The 26,689-nt window shown below is 41.8% G+C and overlaps 1 protein-coding gene across 4 annotated transcripts in view; it reads right to left on the bottom strand.

The window, feature by feature from the left end:
- Nucleotides 1-14,071: 14,071 nt before the first annotated feature.
- ZNF518B (zinc finger protein 518B) overlaps nucleotides 14,072-26,689 on the bottom strand; it is a 45,616-nt gene continuing 32,998 nt past the window's right edge. For all 4 annotated transcript variants that reach the window (XM_075858146.1, XM_075858162.1, XM_075858153.1 and 1 more), the window contains exon 2: nucleotides 14,072-20,170. In XM_075858146.1, coding sequence (XP_075714261.1) covers nucleotides 18,080-19,879 — 1,800 coding nt within the window. In that variant the 5' untranslated portion in view covers nucleotides 19,880-20,170 and the 3' untranslated portion in view covers nucleotides 14,072-18,079. The remainder of the gene's footprint in view (nucleotides 20,171-26,689) is intronic.

Here is a 26,689-nt window from a genome sequence, read left to right as displayed (position 1 = left end):
AGTTTCAAAAAATCACAGCAATCAGTGGTGATTTTACGTAGTCGTAGCAAAAAAACACCATAAAAATATTGCATGTAAAAACTACACTTAAAGAGGCTCTGTCACCAGATTATCAAACCCCTATCTCCTATTGCATGTGATCGGCGCTGCAATGTAGAGAACAGTAACGTTTTTTTTAAAAAAAAAACTTTCATTTTTGGCCAAGTTATGAGCTATTTTATATATATATATGCAAATAAGCTTTGAAATGGACAATTGGGCGTTTTTTTTTCCGTTATGTCCAACTGGGCGTGTATTGTGTTTTTAACTGGGCGTGTTTACGTGTATGACGCTGACCAATCAGTGACCAGTCAGCGTCATACACTCCTCTCCATTCATTTACACAGCAGCGATGTGCAGCCACATAAACAGAGATTAACGTTAATCAAGTGTCCTGATAATGAATACACATGATCATCCAGCCTGGACGTCATGTGTATTCAGAATCCTGACACTTCTGACTCTTTTCTTTGAGATTTCTAGAAGAGAAACGAAATCTCGCGAGATTACGGAGGTAAACGAAATTTCGTTTCTCTTGCTGGAAATCTCAAAGAAGAGTCAGAAGTGTCAGGATTCTGAATACACATGACGTCCAGGCTGGATGATCATGTGTATTCATTATCAGGACACTTGATTAACGTTAATCTCTGTGTATGTGGCTGCACATCGCTGCTGTGTAAATCAATGGAGATGAGTGTATGATGCTGACTGGTCAGCGTCATACACGTAAACACGCCCAGTTAAAAACACAATACACGCCCAGGTGGACATAACAAAAAAAAAAGCGCCCAGTTGTCCATTTCAAACCTCATTTGCATATATATATATAAAATAGCTCATAACTTGGCCAAAAATGAACGTTTTTAAAAAAAAACTAAAAATGTTACTGTTATCTACATTGCAGCGCCGATCACATGCAATAGGAGATAGGGATTTGAGAATCTGGTGACAGAGCCTCTTTAAAGGGGTTTTCCCATCAGGAACATTTATGACATATCCACAGGATATGTCAAATGTCAGATAGATGCGGGCCCCATCTATCTCTTGAACAGGGCCCCCTAAACCCCGTTCTACCTCTCTCTGTGGAGGCTGAAGCGTGCGATTTATGACCATAAAGAAGAAAACAGAGTAGCTCGCTGAGCTACGCGGTTTCTGTAAGTCCCATAGTAGTGAATGGCAGTTACGGAAGCAGCGTAGCATGTGAGCTACGATGTTTTCGTAACTACCTTCCAGTTCTACGGGACTTACGGAAACAGCAGTTTTCTTTTTCATGGTCGGAAATCTCTGTATTGTGGCTGAAGCGTGTGATTTCCAACCATGAAGAAGAAAATAGCGTAGCTCGCTGAGCTATGCAGTTTCCATAAGTCTCATAGAACTGAATGCCAGTTACGGAAACAGCATAGCGTAGCTCACATTGGGCACTCCAGTGCTGCCGGAACCCCACAATTGCAGAGAGAAGTAGGACCATAAATTTATGGCAGCTCTGCAGACTTGCACACTACTAGCTGCTCTAGATTTACGTGATGTGGTCGGGAAGTGGTTAAGCCAATTGGCTATTCTAGTAACTAATAAATTCTCTCTTCAATTCTCCTGCCCATTCTCTGACATCAGGATTGAATAGGCGTAAGGTCCTATAATTAATTACAAATATACCCGCTAAAATACTTTACAACTAGAGAAAAATATGTACAAAACTGTTCCTATCTACAAGAAAATATAGAGGCTTGCACTAGAAAATTATTAGCAAAAAATGTATTACTAATTAAATACAACACAATTTTTTTTTTATCTCTTTATATACCTGACATTAAAAATGGAAAAAATCTTAGATAAAAAAGGTAAGATAATTGTTTGGTTTTTTTTTTCTTAAAAGAACACTGCAGGCAAAACTCATGTCTAGTGCTGGAACGGAGGGGGTTAATATGATTTCTGTCTCTGCTGTTCTTTGAATCACTGAGTCATGCACCACCCCCTAAGGCCTTGTATTAGGCACTATTCACACGACAGGGTCCGAGAGTCAGCCGATAAAAACAGCCGATATGGTCCTTTTTCTCGGCCGTTTGGCATCCGTTCCATTTCCGTTCTGGGCCGTGATTCCGTTTAACGGCAGATTTTGACCCGTTTTGTATCAGCTTTTTTCCCTATACGTTTTACAGATGAATTTAATTTGGCAATTTTTTGCCACACACTTCCTTCTGTAGATAATGCCACACAGCCTCCTGTAGATTCTGTCACAGCCACCCTGTAGATGCCACACACTGCCCTCTGTAGATATTGCCACACAGCCCCCTGTAGATATTGCCACAGCCCCTGTAGATATTGCCACAGCCCCCCTATAGATATTGCCACAGTCCCCCTGTTGCTAATGCCAAACTGCCCTCTGTAGATACTGCCACACAGCCCCCTGTAGATACTGCCACACAGCCCCCTGTAGATACTGCCACACACTGCCCTGTGTAGGTACTGCCACAGTCTCCCTGTAGGTAGTGCCACACAGCCCCCCTCTAGGTAGTGCCACACAGCCCCCCTGTACATAGCAACACTGCAGATGGCACACCCCTTTCTGTAGATAGCGCCACTGTAGGGGACATCTCTAGGAGAAGTCCCTGAATTCACTGTCCATATATGAAGAGGAATCCCCGGACACAGCGGCACGTGATTCCGCTCCAGGAGAAGTCCCTGATGTTACTGTCCATATATGGACAGTGACGTCAGGGACTTAAAAAAATATTAAAAATAACTCCTCTTCACATGCACTTCACACTGTGAGAAGAGAGCGAGCGGCAGAAAGCACGGCCGTCACTCGGATCACATCCAAGTGACAGCCGTGTTTTACGCGGCTCCATAGACTTCTATGGGAGCCGTGCAGTCGGGAGAATGGCCAAAAATAGGGCATGTTCAATAGGGCTGTCAAAAAAAAAAATCGGCCGTGTAAATAGCCCCATTAGGGGTCTAATGTTCAAAAAAACGGCCGTCACTTGGCCGAGAATCCCTGTCGTGTGAATAGGGCCTTAGGCATAACACAGCGTGGCAGATTTGACAGGAGTGTTCCTTAAATAATTTTTACTCACAAAAATTTAATTAACTAATTAATTCCTACTGCATCCTCTAAATCAATGTACCCTTATATTAAGATAATTTTTGGATTAACAGAAAAAATGTATTAACTTAGATCTTTTTATATTATCTTTTCATTGCTTTTCACAAAAGAAATAGCACCAATACATGTGAAACCCACTTAAAAGCATCTCCAAATTTTAAAACATGAAAAGGTCTTGTTTGAAAATGTGTTTGAATAATTGAAAAATGTATTATTGCCAATATTTAAAAATGTGTAGTATTCTAATTTTTTTTTTTTGTGTTATATGAAAAACTACATTCTTAAATTTAGTTTTACCAATCACTAACATTTTCAGATAAAAGAAAGTTTAAAAAAACTAACAAGTTCTTGTCCTTCCATACTCTATTATAAAAAAAACCCACCTACAATGTGGTAAACATTGGAATACATTGTACAGATTGTAATTTAACAAAATAATTAAAGTGTTAGGGCTCATGCACATGACCGTACTGGTGTGCATGGCTGTGATTTGCGACTCGGACTGTCGCGGAGTGTTACTTGCGAGCTGCACGTAAATCGCGTGCCGTGCAGATGGCCGTGTGCATGCATTCCTATGATCCTGGACCGCAAAATACGGCCATAAAAAGACATGTTCTTTTTGCGGTCATGTGCATAGGCCCATTGAAATTAATGGGGCCGCAATTCACCCGCAGATTTGCGGGTGAATTGCGGCCGCAAAAACATGTTAGTGTGCATGGGGCCTTAGGGTCCTCTTACACTGTCCAAAATGGGCCGTGTAAACGAACGCTGATCAACTAGACAGCGAGATTTGCTCCTTTCACAAGAAGCTATGTTTGGGGACGAAAGATCATTACTACGATTGCTCGTCCTCATACATTTCTATCATGTGGGCAGCATGTCTCCCTGTTTACACATGGAGTGTTCTGCCAACAGAGATATTTCTTGCAGCATAAAACTATACGATCAGCCGATGAATGAGCGTTTGCTCGTTCATCATTGCCCTGTTTACACAGGGCAATGATCGGGAACCAGCGTTCATATGAACACTCGTTTGCCCGATAATTGGCCCATGTAAAAGCTCCTATAGACCCATTCTTGTAGTTGTGTGATACCTTTTTTTTTTATTGGCGGAGTAGATTGCAAATGGTAGCTTGGCCGGACGTCTTTGATATGCATTTTTTTTGTTTGCGGTACTTTCCGGGTCACTAAATAGAGTAGAAGTCATACTTACACATGAAACATTTATCCCTATTGAGCCCACATTGTAGGACCTTTCTGCAAGTTTTCCATATTGTTCTGACATGTATTTTATCAGTCCCATCGGAACTTTGCTCAAGATGGTGAGCAATCGTCCACATACTTATGAGTTATGTTTGACCGGTGACCATTCATTTTTTGACGCAACATTTGCCCATTTTCCAGACTCCTGTGGAGGTGTATTTCACACATATGATTAGGTAGACCACATTGGATCATTTGCAGAATGACCCTTTAAAGCTGCCCATATCCTTAAGATAGCGAACGGACGAACGAACGAACGAACGTGCGTGCGTTCGTCCAACAGCTATCCCTTTCAACTTTCCCATACACAAGAATATTCTGCTCAACTGAGCGTGCCTGTGTATGTGTATTCAATTGGGAGAGGGGAATAAGCCGTAGCCATACACCTCTATTAGTCGACATACACATTAGATGCTTGGCCGGTCTCGCTAAAATCGTTGGGTTTGGTTGACATATTGTATCTATAATCTGTATTGCCACCTTAAGTATGACTTCTACTCTGTTAGGGGACACTGAATAGAAATTGTAGTAAACAAATGCATACCAAAAACCACCGATCTCTGGACCTCTATCTATCTAGGATGATATTTTACACCTGTTAAATTGCTTAAAATCCTTTCTGCTCTGTCCCATTATGAAAAGGATAACATGCAAGTTACTGTACCACATAATGTCTTAGGAAGAGAGATACACACACAAAAAAAAAAAATCACCTTAAAAGGGAACCTGTCACCAGCATTTCACCTATTGAACTTTACTTATCCCTCACTGGCCGCTGCTATCAAAAGTTCATTGCCATTATCCCCTCTCCTAAACTCTTCCACTCACTGTAAATAACGGTCTGCAAGCATTTTGCGCCTTTTATCGTAATAATCCAGTGTCCCTTTGTGCGCACACCCCAGAAGAGGACTTCAATGCACAAGCATGTGGTTCTGTGTGCTGGGGGGAGGTGAGGAGCTGTCAATCAAAAGTAAGGAGGCGGGGTAAACTCGGAAAGACTTGAGGAATGAAGCTATGACTCTTTTCAAACGAAGATATGAAATTTTTATGCTCATTAGCATACGGTGCTGGAACACTAAAAAACTGAATAGTAAAGCTACAGAGCCGACTAAGAAGACAATTATAGGTTATATAGAAATTATATTTCACCCACTACCACCAGATATTTCTGGTTTAATAGGTAAAAAGCTGGTGACAGGTTCCCTTTAACATAGATATACCGTCCAGGGAGACACGTAGGCACAAATATATTAGAGTATAAAATCATTTATTATAAGTTTTATCTGATGGGTATTCGAATTGATCATCATCACTGAGTCATCAGCCATTAAATGGTTATCCCTAACAAACAATTATGGCATGTCCACAAGATATTCCATAATTGGGGGATATTTACAGGTCCCAACTCTGGAATCCAAACCTAGATGGAGAAGGGGGGGTCACCCAACTAACGTCCCAACTGCTGAGGCGGCCGGTCTAGGCAAAGAATAAATAGAAAGGTGGGCGCGCATGTGCGTGGATCTCACATTTATTCCTATTAGAGTAAGGGAAACAGCCAAACCCGCTTGCTGGCAGGTGAAGTGAATAACATTATAATGGCATCTATCAAGCGATGATATATAGATGGCTTGAGAAAGGCTCCTGTTGAACCGAAACGTTGCTGTATTGAGGTGAATAAAATCCACTTTTGCTTTCATCTACTCTGAAGTCCTTGTGCCGTTGCTGTGGTCTATGTTTTTCTCTATATAGATATATATATATAGGCAGCAAGTGAACAGTCAGTTCTTGAAGTTGATATGATGGAAGCGTAAAGGTCTGAGTGACTTTGACGAGGACTAAATTGTGAAGGCTAGACAACTGGGTCAGAACATCTTCAAAACCGTGGGTCTTTTGAGCCGTTCTTAGTAAGCAGTGATTCGTACATTTCAGAAGTGGTCCAAGGAAGGAAAACCTATAAATCAGAGATGGGGTTATGGGTGTACAATGCTCAATGAAGCGCGTGGGGAGAGAAGACTATTTCATCTGGACCAATCCCACAGAAGAGCTACTGTAGCAGAAATTGCTGAAAAAAATTACTGCTAGCTATGATAGAAAGAGGTCAGAACACACAGTGCATCACAGCTTGCTGCATTTGGGGACGCGTAGCTGCATACTGGTCAGAGTGCCCATGCTGACCCCTGTCCACCACCGAAAGCGCCTACAATGGGTACATGAGCATAATAACTGGACCATGGAGCAATGGAAGAAGGTGGCCTGATCGGATGAATCATATTTTCTTTTACATCATGTGGATGGCCGGGTGCACTTACTTGGGGAAGAAATGCACTATGGGAAGAAGACAAGTGTACCATCTACCTAAAATTGTTGCAGACCAAGTACACCCCTTGATGGAAATAGTATTCCCGAATGGCAGTGACCTCTTTCAGCAGGATAATGCCCCCTGCTACACTGCAAAAATTGTTCAGAAATAGTTTGAAGAACATGACAAACAGTTCAAGGTGTTGACTTGGCCTCAAATTTCTGCAGATCTCAATCTCATCGAGCATCTGTGGAATGTGCTGGAAAAATATTTTAGATCCATGGAGGCCCCACCTTGCAACGTAAAGGATATGCTGCTAATGTTTTGGTGCCAGATACCACAAGACACCCTCAGAGGTCTTCTGGTGTTCATGCCTCGAAGTGCCAGAGTCAAATTGGCGGAACGAAGACGACCAACATAATACTAGGAAGGTATTAATGTTATGGCTGAATGGTGTATATTATATGAACTAATACATCACAGTATGGATTGTGATCTTTGTCCCCTCTAAAAACAGAAAAAATGCCTCCATATGTCTGTACCCTATTTCTGTCAGAGGGAACAGCGACAGATAACTTGTTAGCCAACGAAATATCAAATCACAACACAATTTGTGGTTTATTTGAATGCATGAGGCCACTGTTTTCATAAAGCTGAACGACTACGCAGGTAAGAAGTTACCCTCGCTCCTGCGCAGACTCCTTAAGCTCTTCCCTTAATCATTCGGGAGAGCTCTCTGTAAAAGTTCTTCCTTGATCATAGAAAGAAATGTGCTGCAATACTGTTAGAGCTGCTCCATCCTATGTGTCCACTTCCTGTACTCATTGCTGTGATTGGTGCAGGGAGAGAACAGGAAGCTGATCAGTGTTCAGCTTCCTGTTATAGCAAGGATAGCCCTGGAGCTGTAAACTAGAAGTATGAAGGATTAACCCCTTCACTGCCCTGAGATTGGGCATTACTAAACTAGTGACAGATCCTCTTTAACACTAAACCTAGAAATGAATAATGAAAGAAAAAAAACGTACTTAGTGTTGGTCAGTTCACTGGATTTTCTTAATATGTTTTCCTGAAACAAACGGTGACATTTTACAAGAGAACACATGGGTTACTTTCCTCCTGGACTCCATTTTCCATCGACAGATGCCTGAATAGCCGGACTTCGCAAAGTGTTCAGGGCTTAATGCTCCTAGTCTACAATTGCCGAAAGCACAGATGGGTTTTAGGGTATGTTCACACGCACTAATTACGGATGTAATTCGGGCGCTTTTGCCCCGAATTACGTCCGAAAATAGCGCCTCAATAGCGCGGACAAACATCTGCCCATTGAAAGCAATGTGCAGACGTTTGTCTGTTCACACGAGGCGTAATTTACGCGCCGCTGTCAAATGACGGCGCGTAAATAGACGTCCGCGTCAAAGAAGTGACCTGTCACTTCTTTGGCCGTAATTGGAGCAGTTATTCATTGACTCCAATGAATAGCAGCGCCAATTACGTCCGTAATGGACGCGGCGTTCAAGCGCCTGCACATGCCGTTACGGCTGAAATTACGGGGATGTTTTCAGGCTGAAACATCCCCGTAATTTCAGCCGTTACGGACGCCCTCGTGTGAACATACCCTTACAGAGAGTGACAGGTCTGACGGTTATGAGGAGGAGGGGGAGATGACCAAACTCCTGGGACACTTTTTTTTAAAATATATTTCTTACAGCTCTGTAAACTATTAGACACTTCAGGGTCAAAAATAAGACGAAGATTAACCCCTTAAGGACGAGCCTGTTTTGGCCATACAGACACAGCCCCTTTTTTTTTTTTAATCTGATATGTCATTTTATGTGGTAATAAGTTTGGAATGCTTTTACTTATCCAAGCGATTTTGAGATGGTTTTCTTCGTGACACATTGTACTTGGTTAGTTGTAAAATTTGGTCGATAAAAGCAGAGATACATTTAAAATTTGAAAACGGCAACATTTTTGAAAATTCTTACAATTTTGGTGTTTTTCACAAATAAAAACTGTATGACAAATAGTAATACCACACAAAATAGATAAAAGTTAACATTGCCCATGTTTTTTTTAGGTTTGCATTGTTTTTTGAACATCCTTTTATTTTTCTAGGACTATACAAGGCTTATAACTTAAAGAGGCTCCATCACCAGATTTTGCAAACCCTATCTGCTATTGCAGCAGATAGGCGCTGCAATGTAGATTACAGTAACGTTTTTATTTTTAAGAAACGAGCATTTTTGGCCAAGTTATGACCATTTTTGTATTTATGCAAATGAGGCTTGCTAAAGTCCAACTGGGCGTGTTTAAAGTAAAAGTCCAAGTGGGCGTGTATTATGTGCGTACATCTGGGCGTGTTTACTTCTTTTACTAGCTGGGCGTTCTGACGAGAAGTATCATCCACTTCTCTTCAGAACGCCCAGCTTCGGCCAGATCACGCTGTGACGTCACTCACAGGTCCTGCATCGTGTCAGACGAGCGAGGACACATCGGCACCAGAGGCTACAGTTGATTCTGCAGCAGCATCAGCGTTTGCAGGTAAGTCGATGTAGCTACTTACCTGCAAACGCTGATGCTGCTGCAGAATCAACTGTAGCCTCTGGTGCCGATGTGGCCGACACGATGCAGGACCTGGGGCAGGAAGTGAGTGACGTCACAGCGTGATCTCTCGAGAACACGCTGTGTGTACTGCCAGAAGCTGGGTGGTAATGAACAGAAGTGGATGATGCTGATTCGTCAGCATCATACACTCCCATTCCTAACGCCCAGCTAGTAAAAGAAGTAAAAACGCCCCGATGTACACATAATACACGCCCAGTTGGACTTTTACTGTAAACACGCCCAGTTTTACTTTTGCAAGCCTCATTTGCATAAATACAAAAATGGTCATAACTTGGCCAAAAATGCTCGTTTTTTAATAATAAAAACGTTACTGTAATCTACATTGCAGCGCCGATCTGCTGCAATAGCAGATAGGGGTTGCAAAATCTGGTGACAGAGCCTCTTTAACAATTTTGCACATTTTCAAATCTATTTTTTTTCGGGACCAGTTAAGTTGTGGTGTGGATTTAAGGGCCTATGTATTAGGAAACCCCCCATAAGTCACCCCATTTTAAAAACTGCACCCCTCAAATAATTCAATTGAGCATTTAGAACGTTTCTTAACCCTTTAGAGGTTACACATGCTTTAAAGCTATTAGAAAGTTAAACTTGCAAATGTATTTATTTTTGCAGAAATTCAAGTCTAATCCATTTTTTTCTGTAATACAGAAGGTTTTACCAGAGAAACACAACTTAATATTAGTTGCCAAGATCGTGCCGTTTTTAGAAATATCCCACATGTGGCCCTAGTGTGCTAAAGTACTGAAGCACCGGCCTCATAATCAAAGCAGCACCTAGAAGATTTTGGGGCCTCCTTTTTATTGGAATATATTTTAGGCACCATGTCAGGTCTGAAAACGTCTTGTGGTGCAAAAACAAAGGAAACACCCCAAAAAGACCCTATTTTGGAAACTCAACCCCAAGAAATTAATCTAAGGGCATAGTGAGCATTTTGATTCCACAGGTTTTTTTGCTGAATTTATTGGAATAAGGCTGCGAAAATAAAATGTAGTTTTAAGTCAGATCTTTTCATTTCACAAGGTTTAAAAAAAGAAAAAGCACCCTAAAATGTCTAAAGCAATTTTGCCCACGTACGCCAATATCCCACCTGAGACTCGCACCTATCTCTAGAACTGAGCCCCCTAAACCCCGTTCTACCTTTTTCTGATCCCGCTGCCTCCAGTCTACTTCCTGACTATATGGTCGGGAGTTATGAAAACAGCGTAGCTCACTGGCTACGTTGTTTCCGTAACTACCATTCAGTTCTATAGGATTAACGGAAATAGCGTTAATCCTACAGAATCACCCAGGGCAGAATCCTCCCATTCTTCCCTGGGTGATTTTAATTAGTTGAACGCTGGTTTCTACCATCCCCAAGAATATGTAGGTTTAGTCCCAGTTCTGGGTGTTTGTGCAGCGTAGGTTCCCACCTCATAGAGGTCGCCTTGTAGTGGCAGGTGGGCTCACTCAAAATGTGCGCTAAGAACCTCCCTATTGTAAGTAGATTTAGCAGTAATGCATATTTATTTATATGTTATGTCTTAGGTGGCATTAGTGTTCACAGTGTGCGGTCGCCATTTTCTTGTGTGCTGTATAAATTTGCAGTCACAGGCGTTCTTGCACCTGTATACACATTTTCTTTCCTTTTGTTGGAATGTGCTGTTCAAACTTTAGCGTTGTTTATGTGATTCATATATGCGGGTTTAATGACTGCCTCCATTTTTTGATCTTGCACTCCTCCCATTCTGCCCTGGGTGATTTGAATTAGTTTAATGCTGGTTCCTACCATCCCCAGATATATGTAGGCTTAGTCCCAGTTCTGGGTGTATGTGCAGCGTAGGTTCCCACCTCATAGAGGTCGCCTTGTCGTGGCAGATGGGCTCACACTATTTGATCAAAATGTGCGCTAAGAACCTCCCTATTGTAAGTAGATTTAGCAGTAACGCATATTTATTTATATTTAGTGGCTTAGGTGGCATTAGTGTTCGCAGTGTGCTGTCACTATTTTCTTGTGTGCTGTCTTACAAGCAGATGCATTTAAATTCAGAAAAATGCTATTTTTCACAAATAAACACTAAATATATCGACCAAATTTTCCCACTAACAAAGTCCCATGTGTCACGAGAAAACAATATCAGAATCGCTTGGATAGGTATAAGCATTCTAAAGTTAGTACTGAATAAAGTGACATGTCAGATTTGAAAAATGGGCTCTGAGCCTTAAGGCCCAAACTAGGCTGCGTCGTTAAGGGGTTAATAGCAAGAGTATAGCAAAAATAAAACAAGGGGGTTTTTTTTTTTCTTTAAAAAAACCTTTATTTTACAAAGTAATATTTTTCATGAAAAAATACCTTTTTAACATGACTTGTGTGAAACCATTAGTCATATAAATAAAACAAAAAATGCATTAAATCACAGAATGAAACAAAAAAGTCAACTGATTTTATAGAAAATGTCATTGGGCTTAACACAATGGGCCTCAACTATCAAAACTATCTAACACAAAAACCGGCCTTATTGCTCATGCTAACCAATCACAGTGGAGCGTTCATTTTTTCAAAGCAGTTCAAGAACTGAACGCTGGACTCCGATTGGTTGTTATGGCGAGGGAGACCAGTTTTTTGGGATAGTTTTGATAAATGAGGCTTAAAGAGGCTCTGTCACCACATTATAAGTGCCCTATCTCCTACATAATGTGATCAGTGCTGTAATGTAGGTAACAGCAGTGTTTTTTCTTTAGAAAAACGATCAAATTTCATCAAGTTATGGCCTATTTTAGCTTTATGCTAATGACTATCCTTATGCCCAACTGGGCGCGTTTTTACTTTTGGCCAAGTGGGCGTTGTGGAGAGGAGTGTATGACGCTGACCAATCAGCGTCATACTCTCCTCTCCATTCATTTACTCAGCACAGCATGTGCTGTCACTTACACCCACATTAAAATGTTACTGAAGTGTCTTGAGAGTAAATAGACATCACCTCCAGCCAGGACGTGTTTAATAGACATTGCGTCCTTCGGTAACATTAATGTGGGTGTAAGTAACAGCACACGCTGCTGATTATATGAATGGAGAGAAGTGTATGACGCTGATTGGTCACTGATTGGTCAGCGTCATACACTCCTCTCCACAACGCCCACTTGGCCAAAAAGTAAAAACACGCCCAGTTGGGCATTGAGAAAGTCATTAGCATAAAGATAAATAGATCATATCTTGGTGAAAATTGATCGTTTTTCGAAATAAAAACACTGTTGTTATCTACATTACAGCGCCGATCACATTATGTAGGAGATAGAGCACTTATAATCTGGTGACAGAGCCTCTTTAATATCTTATCTCGACATTAGGAAAACTCGCTTATCTAAGAATCCATGTAAAAAACAAAAAAAGTAATAAAACCATTTAACGTTCAAATTGAACAAGCAAAAAAAAAACAACTCAAAAAGGGGTATTTTTCACAAAGTTTTGTATATACTTTACAACCAGGGTTCTTTTACTTTAACAAAATTTATAGAAGAATTTTTTAAATAATGAAAACAGTAGTCGGGAATTATTCACATAGCCAATAATCTTGCAATATTTTTCCCACAATGAAACAGAAACGTTATAATATATTCAATTAGGATCTTTAGAAACGTTTTACATTCGGCATATATACCGGGGAAATCTCCCAACATATGTGAGGTAGTATACATCAGTAGCATACATCACACATAGGACCCAATGTTATATATAAAAAAAATATATATACCGCACTGTATACTTTGCCACTGTAGAAAAGGTATACCGTTGTATATCTGCCCGGCAGACCCCAAAACGACAATTTTGGCATCTACCATGTCCATAGGGCTCTGTGGATTCATTCAGCGTACGCGTCGGGAGTATCTACCAGCACATATGCTGAACGTACATGCCAAACGTGCTTTATACAATTTCTCTAATCTAAGGTGCAGGGGGTTGGAATATGTTTACCAAATAACCACACACACTTCTACATTGCTATAACCTGTGGATATTTAAAAAGGAACGGTCAGCTCTCCTGATATAAAGTTAATACTTTTATTCCCCATGAAAGAGCAATGTTGGGGCAGCTATACTTAAAACCCTGCACTGTGCCATTCCTCTGTTATCATTCCTGGAAACTTTCAATCAGTGCGGACTGTGTCAAGCTATATAGAGACACACCCTATTGAGAAGGGGACTGATAACACCCAGTTGTTTATTCATACATTTCCAGGAGGAATAACAGAGGAACGAGACAACACAAAATTCTAAGAAAAGGTGCTCCAGAATTGTTATTTCATAGGGAATACAAATATTTACTGAAAAAGACATATCAGGTGAGTTCACAGGTTAAATTTTGTTGGCAGGTACCTGTATGATACAACATGGACAAGATGTTTAGCTACCTTGAAAAAAAGCTCATGGAATTTAGGTCACATGCACATGACCATGTGCACTTCAGCCGTAATACAGTGTGCAAAACGGAATCATAGTGTACTATGATTTGCAGCCTATGCAACCCTTTGTGGGGTCAGTTTCTGCCCAGATGCTCCGAAACGTTTTTTCTAGAGGAAACCTTGGTCTGCTATACGGCATATGATGGATGTGTACAAATCCAACATAAAATAAATTGTGGCATACTCCATCAGATGACAGATATACAGATGTATCCTCCCCAGGAAGCATTACTTCTAGGTGGGGGGTGGGATAACTCCATATATACAACACTCGACAGAGCCTGTATGGCTCCGTGCAGTCTCCGAGCAGTCTCCGGGCACCGCCGTGCAGTCTCCGGGCACCGCCGTGCAGTCTCCGGGCACAGGTCTCTGCTTTGTGCATGAGCCCCTAGAAAACACTGATGGAAATACTAGTTTGAGGGTTATAGAACACTGACATGTATGAGGTTTTGGCAAAACTCCAATACAAAGCAGATATATTTAAAATAAAAGTATTTACTCCTAGGGTTTTTTTTTCAAAAAGTTATTTTATTAACTTCAAATGGATCATATGATATTAGAAAACCAGTATTATTATTTACTCAAAAACAGCGCCGCTCTTCTTCAGGGTCTGTGTCTGGTGTTGCAGCTCAGCCTCTTTAACTTGAATATGGCCAAGGTCGAACCACAAACAACCGCTTAAAAAAGTTTCAATGTAAATAGATTATTGGCCACTAAATATAGTGTGTTTACTCTTATAAGGCTGGACATACATTTTAGATACCTGTGGGCCGAACACTCGTTCAACCGACAGCTACTCCTAGGCTGAGCTTGCAAGTGTATTCAGGGAGAAAGCAGCTTATAAAGAAAAGGATCAGGTATGCTGAAATTCAACATGGCCGACCCTTCTCTCACCGGACATCTGCCGTCGGGGAAAAGTCGGGACGACGCCATACACATTTGCTGCATACTTTCATTAAAGGGAACCGGTCATGCCCATTATGCGGACCTCACTGGCTTCACATTAGCAGATAAGTGACAGACCACTGAAATCAGCGTGGCTGTCACTATATTATGCTGCCCTTTTTAACGTGCATGATAGGTTCCATTTAAGCTGGATTCACATGGTGTTTTATGCAATTTTCAGGCAATTTTTGAGCCAAACAAGAATGGATACAAAAGAGAGGACGGGTCTGACTTTTCCTTCTCTTTGGAGCAACACTATATATGAATTCCACCTTACCGAAATAAAATGGTGCAAACTCGCCACCATTTACCCAATTACCTCAGCAGTTTTTTTTTATTTACATGACTATTGCAGTGTTTGCACCAAAATGAAATTAAATTATTTATTAACACTGAAGAATGATTTACTGGGAGCCCTAGGATATTAATTTACATCAATGTCCTCATCGGATATGGTCGATGATATTTTTAAGTGGAAACGAGAAAATAAATATTGAAACCAACTTGTCGACGGCTTCCATTTTCTAACCTCTATATAAAAAGCCGCTATATATCAGGTCAGCTTGCCTGGACATTTCTTTTTTTTCTAAACACTCGTTTTTACAATCAAACCTTTGGCTGCAGGGAATATTTTTACGAACACCTGTGAAAAGAATTTATGACTTTCTCATACTGGTAAATTTTGTCAAGAGAGCAGTAACAACACCCTAAAAGAATGAAGGTAACATTTTGTTTGCTACAAATTTTTATTTTTTTTAAATGACACTGTGGGCAAAAAATGTACAAGGTTGTCCAGGATGAGAAACAAAAAGAGCCCAACGTTTTTCCATGAATTGTGCCGGATATTGCACTTGAATGTGGATAAGCTGCATTACCAGACACAACCCATGGACAAGAGTGGCTCAGTTTTTGGTTCAAAAAGAGAAAAAAAAAATTGCAGCCCATTTTTGTCCTAATCTGGGACAACCCTTTTAATACTTTTTAAAATTGACTCACTAGGTCCATTTAACATTCCAGGGCCTTTACTTGGTGTCATTTGTCCCCCCAAAGTTCTGTTTTGCAGAGGCTTCTTGTAGTGCACATGGGCTTGTAGTTGAAGTTGTCGTGATCAGGCCCTAAGCCCGCTGATAGTAGTCATTGCCCTTTGAGGCTCTTGCCTAAAAATAGAACAGAACACTAAGCTGGACAGGTTATTATAGCAATGCTCTGCAGCTTTAAAGAGTCTCTGTCACCACATTATAAGTGCCCTATTTCCTACATAAGGAGATCGGCGCTGTAATGTAGGTGACAGCAGTGCTTTTTATTTAAAAAAAACGATCTATTTTCACCACTTTATTAGCAAATTTAGATTTATGCTAATGAGTGTCTTAATGCCCAAGTGGGCGTGTTTTTACTGTAGACCAAGTGGGCGTTGTACAGAGGAGTGTATGACGGTGACCAATCAGCGTCATGCACTCCTCTCCATTCATTTAGTCAGCGCATAGGGATCCTTTTAGATCACTATGTGCTGTCTTATACTAACACATTAACGATACTGAAGTGTTTAGACCGTGAATAGACATTCCACGGGATGTCTATTCACAATCCCTGCACTTCGTTAATGTGTCTATGGTAGTTACAGCAGAGCACAGTGTAATCCCGCTGTAACCTGTCATCTATAGCGTAATCTCGCGAGATTACGCTGTGCTCTGCTGTAACTACCTTATGTAGGAGATAGGGCACTTAGAATGTGGTGACAGAGCCTCTTTAAGGAAATAGGCGTTGAGTTTGGATTGAAATCAGAAAGGGTGCGGGGCTGGCTACCAGTCAAGTAACGTGCAACAGAAGCGGTTATATGTGTGGCACACGGGTAATTTACACTACTAAGTAAACTTGTAAAACAGGCTTTTGATGGGACGAACAGGCCCTGGTATGCTAAATGCCTCAAGTGGATCAGTTTTAACAATTATTTCTTTTTGCTCAGAGTTTTGAGAGCATTGACTCAAGCTTCTATGCATTTATATTATCGAAGTTTCTATGCATAAATACGAACCTAGATGTAGCAACCAACGTTAATGGATGTAAGGTCTGGGCTACATAGCAACAAACTCCCAGTGGTCACATACACGGTCATGGTTTAAGGATTTTCCCCACTACAAATATTTAAAAAGTTATTCCCATGAAGGACATTTATCACCTATCCACAGCATAAGTGATAAATGTATAATCGCTGGGGGCCCCACCACTCGGACCCCCATGGATCTCTAGGTTGCCCGATCTCCGTTCCTTCTCACTGCACGATCGCAGTAAGGAGGATTTTGAATGGAGAAGTGGTCACGCATGTGCGCTGCCACTCCAATCAAGGTCTATGAGGGTGACGAAGACATCCAAGTACAGCGCTCGCCTGTTTCCGTCACCCCTATAGACTTTGAATGGAGCGATTGTGCAGCGAGATAGGTGATAAAAGTCCTTCATGAGAAAACCCCTTTAAGAAATATCGGAAGGATCTGGAGAATGTAGGTCCCATGTGCCGTGTTTGCTGAGTAAAGGTGGCCGTGCATGCATGGTCACTCACCATTATACTCTATGGAAGATATGGAAACTTTAGAAGATCCTATTGCTATACCATAAAGGTCTGTGGTGGGAAAACCTTCACAACTTTAGTTGCTATGCACAATATATCCCGGTACTACACATGGTCATAAGGCTTAAGTGACATTGTTGAAATTACAACAATGAAAAATTAAAGTCTCTACTGACCAATCAACATCCTTTTACAACACCGTGAATGTAGACCCATAGACCCAACAACATAATGTACACATTTGGGCATTTAAAGTGAATGACTGTACATCACATAGAACATCTAATAAAAGGTAAAAAGGTTGATATGTATAGTGAAAAACCATTGGTTTTAATTTTAAATTCTTCTAAAAAAACAACAACAAAGTTTTAACAAAGTTACCACTTATGTAGACCAACACCTAAAGAATAACTACACCTTCAAACATGTGATACGTCATAGAGACATATGAAAAGTTTGGATCGGTGGGGTCTGGGTGTGGAGACCGCCACCATTGCTGGAACAAATGTGCATTAGCGCTCAGCGGAGCGACCTGCACCTTCATATGTGATCAGTACTCAGTCATTCTGAAGACCGCTCTCATAGTCAGTCTGAAGACGGTTCTATGTGAGCAGAGTTTAGCCTGACGATGAGCGCTTAATACAGCCGATGGAGTAAAGCTCTCAGCTGAGCGCTAATGCGCCTTCATTTCTGCAATGGTGGGGGTCTCAGCACCTGGACCCCCACCGATCCAATCTTTTGATGTGGCTCTATGACATATCAAGTTTGATGAAAGTGTATTTCCTATTTAACACCGTCTACTTTACGATCATACAGATTTCTTGCACACTTGCTTGGATAAAGTTATTTTTGTGATGTTGCCCTTAAACACACGGATTGATTTCATAATATGAGATGTTTCCATTGACTCCAGATCAGGATGATTCAATACAACTACAGGTTGATTGTAGCGTGGCAGGTGTGTCCCCTGATCCACCTTAACAGGTTGCAGTCTGAGGGTTTGCAGATGTGGCTGGGCTCTGCTTTTCACAGATGGAGCCACAAGTCTTTTAACCTTCTCCTTTCTGGTTTTAACTAGGGCCTGAAGTTGTTCCATAACTTTACCTACCTGAGAAGCAGTCATATTAGTATTCTGCATTGTGCACGAAAGTGGCTGCATGACAATTCTTTTGTCACAGGATAAAAAGAGTTTCTGAGGCTTAATAAAGTTGTTTGTTTCTATCTTGCCAAGACGGTCAGATATACGCCCAACTTTCCTGATTTTCAGATGGTCAACAGATGGTTGACTCCCAATCTTCTGGTCATCTGTTGGTACTGACTTAAGAGGCAATTGTATTTCAGGATTAGTGCTTTGTTTCAAATCGTCCATCTTAATTTCAGATGACTCTTTTTCACTTTGAAGAACAGTTTTTTCAACAGTCTTCTGAGATTCGTCAATGTCCATTGGCTGGTTTAATGCCAAATCAAATGTAGTAGTTCCTTCTTGGCTTGCAGGTGGGTTCAAAGACGAGTGTGTTGCATCAATATCATTTTCTGGACTTTTGTTTGGACTGATGAATGGACATTCCCATTGTATACCTTCAATGGTGTTTTGGGAGTCAGAACTTAGAGAAAAAACTGATGAAATTATTGGTCCTCCCGAAAACTCCTCAAGATCATCAAACATGTCCTTGGCAATATCATGAATAGCATTAATTATTTCATTGGTTTTATCAATTGAACCGGTCACATTGGTGTGAAGGTTCTCTTTAGTTGAACCAACACTATTTGATGGGTTCAATGTATTCTCTTTGCAGTCCTTACGTAATACTGTACATTCTTGCGATGAAGGTCCAACTGGGTTTTCCGTTATGCTTTTAGATTGGATGTCAGGGTTTGAAGATTTTTTTCCAGAAATCGGTTCAGTTTTAACAGGACGATTTGGCTCACTCGACTCAAACCAATTCATACACTTTAAAACCAAGTGACACGCACTGTTGACCGGTTTCACTTCCACAACCTGAGCAATACAGTTGGGGGGTACTCTAAAAGATGTTGGTGCAACCACAGTTAATGGTATCCATGGATATAGTTGTTGGTCTGCTGGTGAAATGACTTCAACTTCCACCTGACCAGGAACGTTATTTCCATTGGCAACCAAAATATTGTTACTTGAGCCGAGACTGTCCACTTCCGTTGTGAGATCTATTACATCTTCAGTTAATAAAGAAGGGTTGTTCTGTAAGATGTTCTGTACATTGGGTGCAGTCACTTGTGTTTGCATTATATTAATTGATGCTTTCATGGACTCGTTTTCAACAGTGCTCACAGAACACTGGATCTTGCCATCACCATGAATTCTTCTGATGTGTTTGACTATGTAATCGTTTCTTATGGCCCCATAGCCACAGTAGCCACAGGTGTAAGGAAATTTCCCCGTATGTGTCACCAAGTGTCTTTGAAATTCCGTTTTAGTGTAAGACACAAAGTCACAATGCGAGCATGCATACTTAATGTCATTGTGAAGAGACACATGGTTTTTGTACTTATTTGGGTCCTTTGTGGAAAATCTGCATTTTTCACAATTGAACTTTTCTAACATTTGTTTTTGTAGCATACTATTCATCATGGATCCCGTTCCAAGGTTTCCTACTTATTCACATGAAAATACCCTTTGCGTTACATATTTATACTTTTCAAGGACCGATTTATGGATCAAGATGCTTCACATCACCTAAAGAAGATGTCCATTAGCTAAGTAAAAATGTTCATCCTCTGATGGAGTTTGTTAAGTGAATGGTGGTTTCAAAGATTCAAGTTCATGGATTTAAAAAAATATCAGATTGGATATCCCAAAATTGTATTGATGTTGTTCATTGCAATTTCTTCAGCTTTAAATTGCACACATTTCTACAGAGACCTATAACATAAGAACAAAAACTATTTAGAAACCATTCATTGGGAAATATTTTACAACATAATATATATATTTTTTTACGAGAATGCACATTACTGGTCTATGCTTAGGATAGCTCATTCATGTGTATTCAGTTGGGGTTCGAACCTCTGGGACCCCCATCAATTAGCAGAACGGAGGGGCAGCAGGTCTTAATGGAGAAAGGTGAATGAGGCTGAACTGCAGTACCAGACACGGCCACATGTACAGATGAGGTGCTGTGCCTGGAAAAACCCAAAGGACCATGATCCTCCAGCAAGTGCTGTGGCTGCTCTATTCTGCTCATCGTGGGTCTCCCATCGATCACACATTAATGGCCTATACGAAGGGTAGGTCATCAATGTGTATTTCTAAAATATAACGTGTTACATTTTTGAAAAACAAATTATCATGAGGTTAATTTAACAGCCATTCTTGCTAGAGATGGACTTTGAATAAGAAAACAAAACAAAGATATTAGTAAATTGGCAAGTTAGTTTAAAATAAAAACCATATCTTCACTACGCATCTGCCTATTTTCCTTTGGCGATCATCAGATGATTAACAGAAAATCTGACTCCCTTATGACCCTTTTATACCGGCAGATATATCAATGTCGATCTGCGCTCCTTTAGTTCTATTTACATGAGAAATTATTGAACTGTATGTGGATGTGCAAAATAGTTTGCCCCCACACAGTTTGCATTGTCGTCGGCAGCACATACCCTATTTAGACGGGAAGGTGTGCAATGATGATTTTTAGGACTGCATAAAAGTTGCGATTGCTCATTTGTCGGCTGATCGTTGTGCCATTTTACACAGGCCGATGATCGGGCCTTTAGATGGTTTACTTCTTTATCTATGGTGAAAGTGAGTAAGGTGTGTTTATGGGACTTCATTTTGTATGTAGACTCCATTTCATAGTTTGAAGTATCTGTTTCTCTGTAAAACTAAATTTATGCTACGGCTCCCTGAGAAATCATGTCTTGACCTTGCATTGCTGTAAGTAAGTGTCTCATGTGAACCTGGTCTTACTCATGATTGGCTCAGCTCGAGTCAACTCCCTACTTGTAACTGCGTACTAAACAAACTAGAGAAGGATTTTGGGTATACAAAGCATGTCCCTGTCTCTTACTTCTCTCCAATATATCAATATAACTAATGGATGTGGATCTGGGCAAGTGACTGAAGGGTGTCAGTTAAAATATCCATCTAAACCTTCAGTCTAATATATTTTTCACTCTATTGCGTCAAAAGTCTTTGGTTCCGAAACACGGGAGATTAATCATCTGATAGCTGTCACTGGGAGGTCGGTCATCAATGCATCATTGAAACAATAAAACCACGGTAAGTAAGAAACTTATTCTTACAGAAACCGTTTCACTCATGTATTGTTGAGACCTTGTATTAGCTGTTGTGATGAGACAATCTCCTAGACACAGTCACTTGTCCAGAGGTACGTTGAAAACCATTGTGTGATGAATGAATGAAGACGTGTAAATCTATCTTGAGTTAGTGGTATGAATGTGTCAGTGAATGAGGTTTGTCAGACCCCCTCGGTTACAGTTCTATCGTACTGAGTAGACGGTTGGGAGGAGTTTTAACATACACAAAGGTTTTTGAAGTCGTTCAGGCATTACAAATTGGACTGTTGAAAAAAAATTGTGCTGATAAATAAACCTAACTTCAGAGGTGCGGTAGTGTGTGGTCCCTCAAGTTGTGTTAGAAGGTAAAGAAGATTAAGGCTTTTCTAGAATAAAACTGCAACGAATTGGGGGCTGTTGGATTTGTGTTGTATTGTATTGTTATAGGTCTGTTATTTATTTAATGGATTATTTGGCGATTGTGTAAAATTGTTAAGGCTCAAAGGAAAGGTTACCCTGTGGCTCGCTTGATCTGAGAGAGCGGAGTGTAAGAGACGTCTCACTCAGTGGTACTACAAGTGTCCTTAGGGTGACAACTATCCGTAGGTGACAAAGAAGTTGGATATTCGGAGGTAATATCCAGTGCAAGATGCAAGGACTTCTACGGTTAAGTCCTGATGATAGGAAACTTAGAGAGCAGAGCAACATGGGGAGCCCCGTGGTATAGAGACAAAGAAATTGGGACAAACAGGGCAAGCAAGGATGCTACAACAAACTGTGATAAAATGTTTAAAAAAAAAAAAAAAAGTCCGGCATGTTGAAATATGGTTGTTTGGATGTGGAAAAGTGGAAAGATTTCATAAAAATTTATAAAGGATGGTTGAGTGAATATGGGTTAACCGAAAAAGCAGAAGCGTGACAGAGGAAACAATTACTGGTGGATGGAAGGAAGTTGAACGGAATGGACATTATATGTATCAATGTTTTAATGACGGATCAAAGGAAGACTGTAACGTGAGTGGAGTGACTGTCAGCGCAACTCCCCCCTACAAGACGGGGGGGTCCCCAGGGGAGTGGGGGGGCCCGTGAGCTGGAGCTGTCCCCATTGTAAACAAAACCAGCCCGCAGCTGAATATTGCATCAGCTGTGGGAGGCAGAGACCGGATAAGGTACCAAAAGGAGCAGGGATATTCCCCATACAGACTAGGAGCCAAGCTTTCCAGAGACAGGACACCAATAATAACGGACAGAAAGTGATAGTACAACACAATTGTGAATAGTACATGCATTGGTCACCTAGTGATCAGTTGTCAATGAGCAACAGTTTACCCAACTCAAGGAAACAGCCAGTGATGTTTTCCAGACGTCTTGCAGTTATCCAACGTACATACCATTGCACATGTAACTAGTTGTTGTCGGGAGGGGACCCGCTAAAAATGCAGATCAGGAGACAGAACGCAACCCCTCAAGATAGGCAGACCGGGACGAGTGGGCAGGAATACTTTGTAGTTTCACAATTATGGGCAGGACTAGAACGAGACAAGATTGTTGATTCATGTATGGCTATGCAACAAAGACCAGACCAGGGGTTGGAGGTGTTTTGTTGTGAAATGGAGGTCAGGAGGCAAGACTAGCGGTATGAACTGGCCGACAGAAAGGCCGTCAAAATTCCAAGGGAAGCCATAATGAGGGGGGCTTAAGAAGGAGATCAGAGAGAAGATCATTACCGCCAGACCAGAATAGAGAAGTATGGAAATGGCAGCATTGAAGGTAGTAGCTTAGGGGGGGGGGGGGGGATGGAGGAGATGATGAGGAAAAAGACGGCTAAAATAATGGTGAACCAGCCTTACAGGGGCAGGGGTGGTTCCAGAAGAGAGAGTGGTTGACAAAGATTACAGTAACAGAGTGCTGAAACTGTGGAGAAAGGGGACACCTTTCCTCCCAGTGTCAGGCATTCTGGAACTGTGGAGAAAAGGGACACCTTTCCTCCCAGTGTCAAGCAATGACTACAAACGACTCTGACTTGCCGACTCCCTCGGAACAGGAAGCTTGCAATCCAGATGTCGACCTCTGCTCAATGAATGTGATATCGGAAAGTGGGCCCACACCAATGGCAGAGGCAGAAGTGGAGGGTACCAACCTCCAATTCTTAGACACCGGAGAAGCCAAATCTGTTTTGAAGACTTCGCTGATCTCACCGGATTTGATTTCTGCTGACTATCTAACATGTATTTGGGTCAAGGGGACATCTATCAGTAGTCCCCTGACCAAGCCCCTAAGAGTAAGATTACATGATACACGAGAACTGGTCACTTAGTTCTTGGTATCGGACACGGTGTCTTACAATTTCCTTAGCACTGATATATTTGGAGAAATAGGTGCCTGTGTTGAATTTACATCTGAAGGGAGTTAAGTAATGAGACCTCTAGGGGACAAGCAGCTGTCCATGATAACAGCATGTATAGTACAATTCCCCGACACCATGTTAGATGCATTTCCAGAGGAACTATAGCTAGTCCTAGAAAAATTATGGGCAAGGGGGAAACAAGATAAGGTAGGCTACAGGTTTTACCTGTCCAGGTTAAACTCAAACCAGGGTGTGTGCCCCCATGTGTAAAGCAATACCCCCTTAGTCAAGCCCAAGAAAATGCAATAGCTAGAGATATCCAGGAGTTCCTAAAGGTGGGAGCCATAAAAAGATGTATCTCAAGCGTCCTATACCCAGTAAAGAAGAAAACTGAAAAGGGGAAACCAGTGACATACCACAAGGTGATTGACTTGCGGGCTTTGAATGCTGTAACCGTGAGAGATGCCCCCATAGTGCCAAACCCACACACCCTGCTGGCACAAATACCGCCCACAGCACAATGTTTTATGGTCCTAGATCTGGCAAATGCATTATTTTCTCTTCCATTAGCCGAGGACTCTCAGTTATTGTTTGCATTTACACATAAGGGACAACAGTATTGGGTTGTGCTGCCCAGGGAGCCTGGAACTCACCCACCCGGTTCTCCAAGGCCATGAAGGCAGTTTTAGACGGCTGGGCTCCCTAAGATCCAGGTAAGGTCTTCCTACAATATGTGGATGACCTCTTACTGTGCTGCAGTGACAAACAAACTTGTCAGACAAACTATATCTCTCCTCATATTCTTTTCGGAGAGTGAATGCAAGGCATCCAAAAGTAACTTACAGTACTGTTTACATACAGTCAGATTTCTGGGCCATTGCATCTCTCCAGGTGCCAGACAGTTGTTCATGGAAAGGGTTAAGACAATCCAAGAGATTCGACTACCAAGATATCACAGAGCGATGCAAGCATTTTTGGGACTATTGGGATACTGTCGGCCATGGATACATAATGCCTCGGCCCTACTCCAGCCATTGCATGATTCCCTGTCGACTGAGCCATTAACCTTTAGGGTATGTGCACACACACTAATTACGTCCGTAATTGACGGACGTATTTCGGCCGCAAGTCCCGGACCGAACACAGTGCAGGGAGCCGGGCTCCTAGCATCATACTTATGTACGATGCTAGGAGTCCCTGCCTCGCTGCAGGACAACTGTCCCGTACTGTAATCATGTTTTCAGTACGGGACAGTAGTTCCACGGAGAGGCAGGGACTCCTAGCATCGTACATAACTATGATGCTAGGAGCCCGGCTCCCTGCACTGCGTTCGGTCCACTACTTGCGGCCGAAATACGTCCGTCAATTACGGACGTAATTAGTGTGTGTGCACATACCCTTACCCAACCAGCTTTGGACGCCTTCAACTCCTTGAAACTTGCAGTGCAGAGTGCACAGGCTCTAGGTTTGCCTGATTATGGGCTGCCCTTCACTCTTTTCTGCCATGAGTTGGAGGGGTCCTTACTCAGAAACATGGTGACCGAAACAGACCGGTAGAGTATTACTCAACCAACCTAGACCTGGTCATCCTAGGATTACCCTCCTGCATCCGAGCAGTAGCATCAGCAGCTACGCTCCTCAGGAACAGCGCAGATATAGTCCTTGATCATCCACTCACCATTATGGTACCACATTCGGTCACAAAGATACTGCAGCAGGTCCAAACCAAGAACTTGTCCATCTCCAGGCTCACAAAATATGAAGCCGCTGTACTTAAGGCCCTTTTACACAGTCAAATAATCGGTCGCTGCAGCGAGCGCCCCTCGAGACATCGTTGATCGGCGCTCGATTGCTTCGGTCACACGGAGCTATGGATGGGGACGAGCGGTCGTTACTCCGATCGCTCGTCCCCATACTTTATCATCATGTCGGTAGTGTGTCTCCCTGTTTAAAGAGAGAGATGTGCTGCCGACGAAGATGATATTTTACTTTTTTAAAACAATACGACCAGCAGATTATCGAGCGATTGCTCATTCATCTGCTGATTTCTGCCCTGTTTACGCAGGGCAATTGTCGGCAATGAGCTTTCTATGAACGCTCGGCTGCTTGATAAATCGCCCAGTGTAAAGCCCCCTTTAGTCCACCTCAAGTGACAATCCAGAGATGCACCACACTAAACGCAGCCACTCTCATGCCTATGGGTTTAGTGAGGGGGGAGTTAGCATGGGAGTTAGGATACGAGTTAGCAACTGAGGAGGAACAATTTGACATGACTCATCACCATGACAGTCTTGCACTTGTGGAAAGTGAAACCCAAGGCCTAGCAAACATGTTTTGCATAGCACTCACTAACACGGATTTTGAGTTATTTGTAGATGGCTCCAGATCCTTCCAGGTCGGCAAATATTGCACAGGGTATGCTGAAGTCACTCAACATGGGGAATTGTGCAGCAAACCACTCCCCTCCAGCAAATCTGCACAGGAGGCTGAGCTTACAGCACTCGCGGAAGCATGTAGGCTGGCAGAAGGTGAGACAGTTAATATTTACACTAACTCCAAGTATGCCTTTGGCATAGCCCACGATTATGGCCCCATATGGAAAAGTCACCATTTCTTGAATTCTCACGTCAAGCCCAGACAAACGGCAGAATCAGTAGCAGCTCTAATGTCAGCTTTACAACTGCCTCAACAGGTAGCGGTGCTAAAAGTACAGGCTCACACCAAACGCACGACTCCAGAAGCATTAGGTAATAAACTCGCGGACCAAGTAGCCAAGGCTGCAGCTCAACAAGA

This window comes from Rhinoderma darwinii, chromosome 1, assembly GCF_050947455.1.
Source record: "Rhinoderma darwinii isolate aRhiDar2 chromosome 1, aRhiDar2.hap1, whole genome shotgun sequence".
NCBI classification, from domain to species: domain Eukaryota; kingdom Metazoa; phylum Chordata; class Amphibia; order Anura; family Rhinodermatidae; genus Rhinoderma; species Rhinoderma darwinii.
Note: the sequence above shows the minus strand (reverse complement) of the source record. Positions and strands in the feature narration are given on the sequence as shown.